Below are 4,592 nucleotides of genomic sequence, written 5' to 3'. Positions count from 1 at the left end.
TGCTTGTCCTTCTCGTCCCCGCAGCTGGTGGGTTCGGACGAAGGCCTGCAGCAGAAGTTGGCGGAGGCCATCCTCCGAGAGAAGAAGAACTTCAACATCAGTGTGTGAGTGGTTGGGATGGAGATGCGCCGCCTGCGGCCCCGGCCGCAGGACCGTAGCGGGGTCGTGCAGGGGCCCTCTGCCGCCTGTGTCCAAGAGAGGGAGCCAGAGCAGCGGCTGCGGTGCGACCTGACAAGAGGTTTCTGCTGCGGAAAACGCACGCGCCGAAATTGCTTGTAAATGCAGCTTCTGCCCGAGCGGCGGTAGTTGGAACTGCAGGGCGTTCGTTTGGAAGAACGAACTTGCTCTTGCGAACGCTAGGGCGCACTGCTGCGCAGATGGGGCTGCCGCCTGCGGCAGGCAAATGGCTCTTGGCTTCAGGGCAAGCAGTTTGGGCATGATTGGGGGTGGGAATAGTTCTCGCATTCATCATGTTCACCGTGCACAGACCATTGCCCTTTGCATGTTACACAGGTGTTTGTTTAATAAAAAGCAAGGGTATGAGAGGAGCACGGATTTATTTTTTTCTCCTGGGAGACAGATATATGCAGGAATTGAATATACTGGGCCAAATTGGGACAAGCACAATGCTTGCAACTACTTGAAGGCAAACGAGTTTTCCTAAAAGATGTCCATTACTTTTGGTGCTCTTCAGAGCCGTCTTCTGGTTTGTACGTACGCGTGTGCTTTTCCTCCTCAAGCTATTAAGATGCATTTAAGAATTTGAATTTTAGCTGCATGACAAGTCCTGTCTTAAAAGCTTGATTAACTAACTTTTTATAATACAATGTCCTTGACAGCTCTCTTGCCAAGACCAAATGAGTTTAGTCAGCTCTTCAGAAGGTGTTTATGTTATTTCTTGGCTGTAGTCCAAGGCTATGCAGTAAAGGCAAGCCCGAGTTAATGCTCTATTAGCCAGTTAGAGCGACTGTATTACTCCGATTATGGCATCTTGGATGTTTGTGCTAACTAATAGTAAATTAATTACCCAATCTTCTATGCAAATCCTGCAGCCTCTGCTGAGCTGTGGAGTATCATAACTAGATGGGTACTGGTACTACAGCTGGGCAACTACCCAAAGACATGGAAACTTATACTCTACTACAGAGCAAGATAAGTCCCTGCGCTAGTATCACTAGGGAAGTAGATGGCCGTGAGGAAGCAGAAGTCTGTGACAGTGTCATCATGTGTTGTCCCCCCCTGCCGTGTTGATTTGGGATTATACACGTTACAAAGAAATATGGTATCTTGTCTGGCAAGTCTACCTGCCAGATACAGCTGTTGGGAGAAGAATTTCAGAGCTGCGGTTTTTGTGTCTCTTAACACTAGGAAAAAAAAAAGGCTTCTGTAGCACATATCTGGAGGTTGCTGACATCATCTAGTGATGTTGGTTTAAATATCCTTTCACCACAGCTTCTCCCCAAATTTCACCTTAAATTTATAAGCTTAGTTGTGTTGCAGTGTGTCTTTTAAGTGCATTTTGCTCATATCTTATATTAGTTTCAGAGTATTTTTGTTAAATCATACCTTCCTCATTTATAGGAAACAAAACACCTTTATTTGGGGACTGGCAGACAAAACTACAAACTGCGTGTTATTAATAGACGGGAATGTGTACCGTGGTCTGTGGCTGCTGAGGAAAACCGTTAAGTCCTTAAGATTCCCCAAGGAGACCAAAATCAGTGTTTCTCTCTTGGCTTCCAGAGAGGAAGTGGGTTGTGAGAGACTGAAATTCTGGGATTTTTGTTTGTCCAATCTATTTTTCAGGTGATCTTCCAAAAATATGGTGCTGCTAATATTCTTTCCTGTGGAAGGCCCAGATATGCACTACTGAAGCTTTTTTTTTTTAAAATTTTATTTTATTTGTAGTGGGAAGAGACACCAAAAACCACCACCCTGTAATTCTTCTTCCAACAGCTGTATCGGCAGTGGTGGTATTGTGTAGAAGGACACCTGAACTAACATAGTAACTCCTGACACAGTTGAAAGGGATAAAAAGGGGGGTAATGGTATAATAGAAGCTCTTTCTGAGTTACAACGTCATCTATAAAGCTATACTAGTGATAAATTTCTGGTTTAAGATTTTGCGAGTACAACACGCCTTTCTGTAAAGTGGACACCTGAGAAGGTAGCGTCTCCTGTGTGGGCGTATGAGCAGTATCTCTGGAATGTGACAGGATAGCACTGACGTGTTTTAACTGAAACTTGACAGTAAAATATACTAGTAAAGCGTTGGGCTCACTTTGTTAGAAAGGAATCTTCTTAACAATTAAATAAAATGACTGTCATACAGATCTGGGCGGAGAAAATGTTTCTGTGAGTCTTGTTATACCCTAATAAGCTTCCCATTATAAACAGCCTTGTCTAGCAAGTATCATTGTGGCTGTCAGCAACTGTGAGTGGGCCGAAGATATGAGAATACCACTTAAAAGAATCACAGTGTCTCTTCAGTGCCTACATATTTAAGTAATTAGCAGGCTTCCTGATAACTTGCTACATGGTCAGCTGCCATGGTTATGTGGTTGTGGTTAAGTGGATAATGCCTTGCCAAGCTATTTGGTTAAACCAGTAAATTTATTATCTTTCAGTCACCTTGCTACATCTCTCCCCTTACCTTCAGAGAGGGATCACCTTCGGCCCAGGATAGATCTGATTGCATTTATGATTGACATCAAGAGCAAATACAGGTAAAAGAAGGGCAAAAATATGAGAGGGGAAACATATTCTTTCTTGGATTGATGGCTAAATCTACATTTTTACTGTTGGAATTGCTGAATAGTGGATTTCAAACCCAAGACTTGCTGTGCTGGGAGAGCTCAGTAATGCATTCAGTGGTTTTCTGGCCTCCAGCCATGGATCAGGACTGAACTGCTCTGTCCAGTAACATGTCTGTTGTGCACTAAGTTGTCATGGTAGAGAGGGCAGATTTATTCCTGGATCTAGACATGGGATGATAAGCACTGAGCTTTGGAAAGACGCTATCTGTGAAATTAGGTGGAAATTATGGTGGTGCTGGTAAGTTCTGTAATATGCAAATGGCTGATGCGTGCTGGGCAGTGCTACCTAATAACCAGGCAGTTGCTGCGTCTGTGTCCCCAGTTCACAGATACTGCCGGTCAAGTGGGATCAGCACTGCAGGTGTGTCTAAGCAAAAGAGAAAGGTCTGCAGGGATTGATCCCTCTTCTCTCAACTTGTGCTCATTTTTGTAGAAATGATATTTGTGTCCCTGGCCATAAGTAAAGACTTGCTAAGGCACAGAAGGCAGTATTTTATTACTTAACTTGTGACTGATGATCCTGGGCCTCTCATTTACCAAAAATGACAGGCCCAGCTGCATACTTACAGCACAGATGGTGCTGCAGAAATGCGTTGGCTAGCTCTTCTGAAAGAGCCGAAGTAGTGCTGAAGTCTCGTTGGATGTTAACGAATTTGGATGCTTAGTGTCCGCAAATCATGGAGGACACCCTTCAAACTAAGTTTAACTGTTGAGTCTTGGGTGGGAAGGATGTGTTATACATTATTAAACAGCTGTGGATATTACAAGGGTCTCTGCTGCCATGCTTTTCGCATAGAGCATAACTCTGCCGGCTCAGAGATCAGCAGATGTTAACATCACTGGTTTTCTAATTGTGCTCCTGAAAGTTATTCCCTTTGGCCTTGTGCTGCACTGCTTTTACCTCCTTGCCCAACTGGATTGTCTGTGCTTCTTTCAACAGCTTGAAGAATGTCGAAGCTTCCCTAGCTCATGTGGATGTCAGCTTCTTCCTGGGGAAAGTGTGCTTTCTTGTCACTGGGGGTACGTATGGCATCTGCCCTCTTCCTCCTCTCTGAGCAGCAAAACTCGCTATTGCTTTCCTTAAAACAAGGCAGTGACTTAACTTGAAACAAAACAAAGGAAACCAGTGGCTTTGTTGAAAGCTTTCTTTAATTATTTCTGAACTCATCTGCCTTTTTGTATTGTTTTCTTAGATAAAACACAGTTCTCTTCTCTCGTGCTCACTTGCTCTCTCCTTTTTGTTTTTGCCAGTCAGACCTCTCTTCTCTGTCCCTAATCCTGAATATGATTTGTGTGATTGGTTTTTACTTTTTTTTTCCTGTGGCACTGCAGAAGTCTGTTCTATCTGCTCTTGCAGATCTCAATGATAATCTTAATGAGCAGTGAGGAGCATATGATACTGTGGTAATAAAATGAATCTAAATGGATGAGCTACTAAACTATTAAGTATAGTTTTAATACAAGACTGGTATCCCTGCTGTGTACTCACTATCTCCTAAAGGCTGATAAAGTGCTTTTTTGCATACCCTCCCTACTCAGCTCTGAGGAACTGGAGGGGCCAGCCTGTACTGCTCAGTGTTGGAACAGAGATGCTGGAATTTGGGTGTCAGGAGGGCTAATTCTTGGGTGGAAAAGAGTCTTGGCATTGTCTTGTGCTATGGTTCTCCTGATGGAGTGAAGACCTTGGAAGCATCACCCTGTGATACCACATGAGCCAGGAGGGCTTCTGATTAATGAGTAGAAGATTCTGCCCCTGCTGACTGATCCCTTATTCAA

The 4,592-nt window shown here is 43.8% G+C and overlaps 1 protein-coding gene across 1 annotated transcript in view; it reads left to right on the top strand.

The window, feature by feature from the left end:
• Positions 1-3: 3 nt before the first annotated feature.
• CENPM (centromere protein M) overlaps positions 4-4,592 on the top strand; it is a gene marked incomplete at its 5' end in the record, with an annotated part of 6,776 nt that continues 2,187 nt past the window's right edge. The window contains 3 exons of the mRNA XM_035903200.1: positions 4-104; positions 2,628-2,726; positions 3,757-3,836. Coding sequence (XP_035759093.1) covers positions 4-104; positions 2,628-2,726; positions 3,757-3,836 — 280 coding nt within the window. The remainder of the gene's footprint in view (positions 105-2,627; positions 2,727-3,756; positions 3,837-4,592) is intronic.

This window comes from Egretta garzetta, unplaced genomic scaffold (genome assembly GCF_000687185.1).
Source record: "Egretta garzetta isolate BGI_Z169 unplaced genomic scaffold, ASM68718v1 scaffold51, whole genome shotgun sequence".
In the NCBI taxonomy this organism is placed as follows: Eukaryota; Metazoa; Chordata; class Aves; order Pelecaniformes; family Ardeidae; genus Egretta; species Egretta garzetta.
The sequence above is the reverse complement of the archived record's forward strand: the minus strand, read 5'-3'. Positions and strand labels throughout refer to the sequence as shown.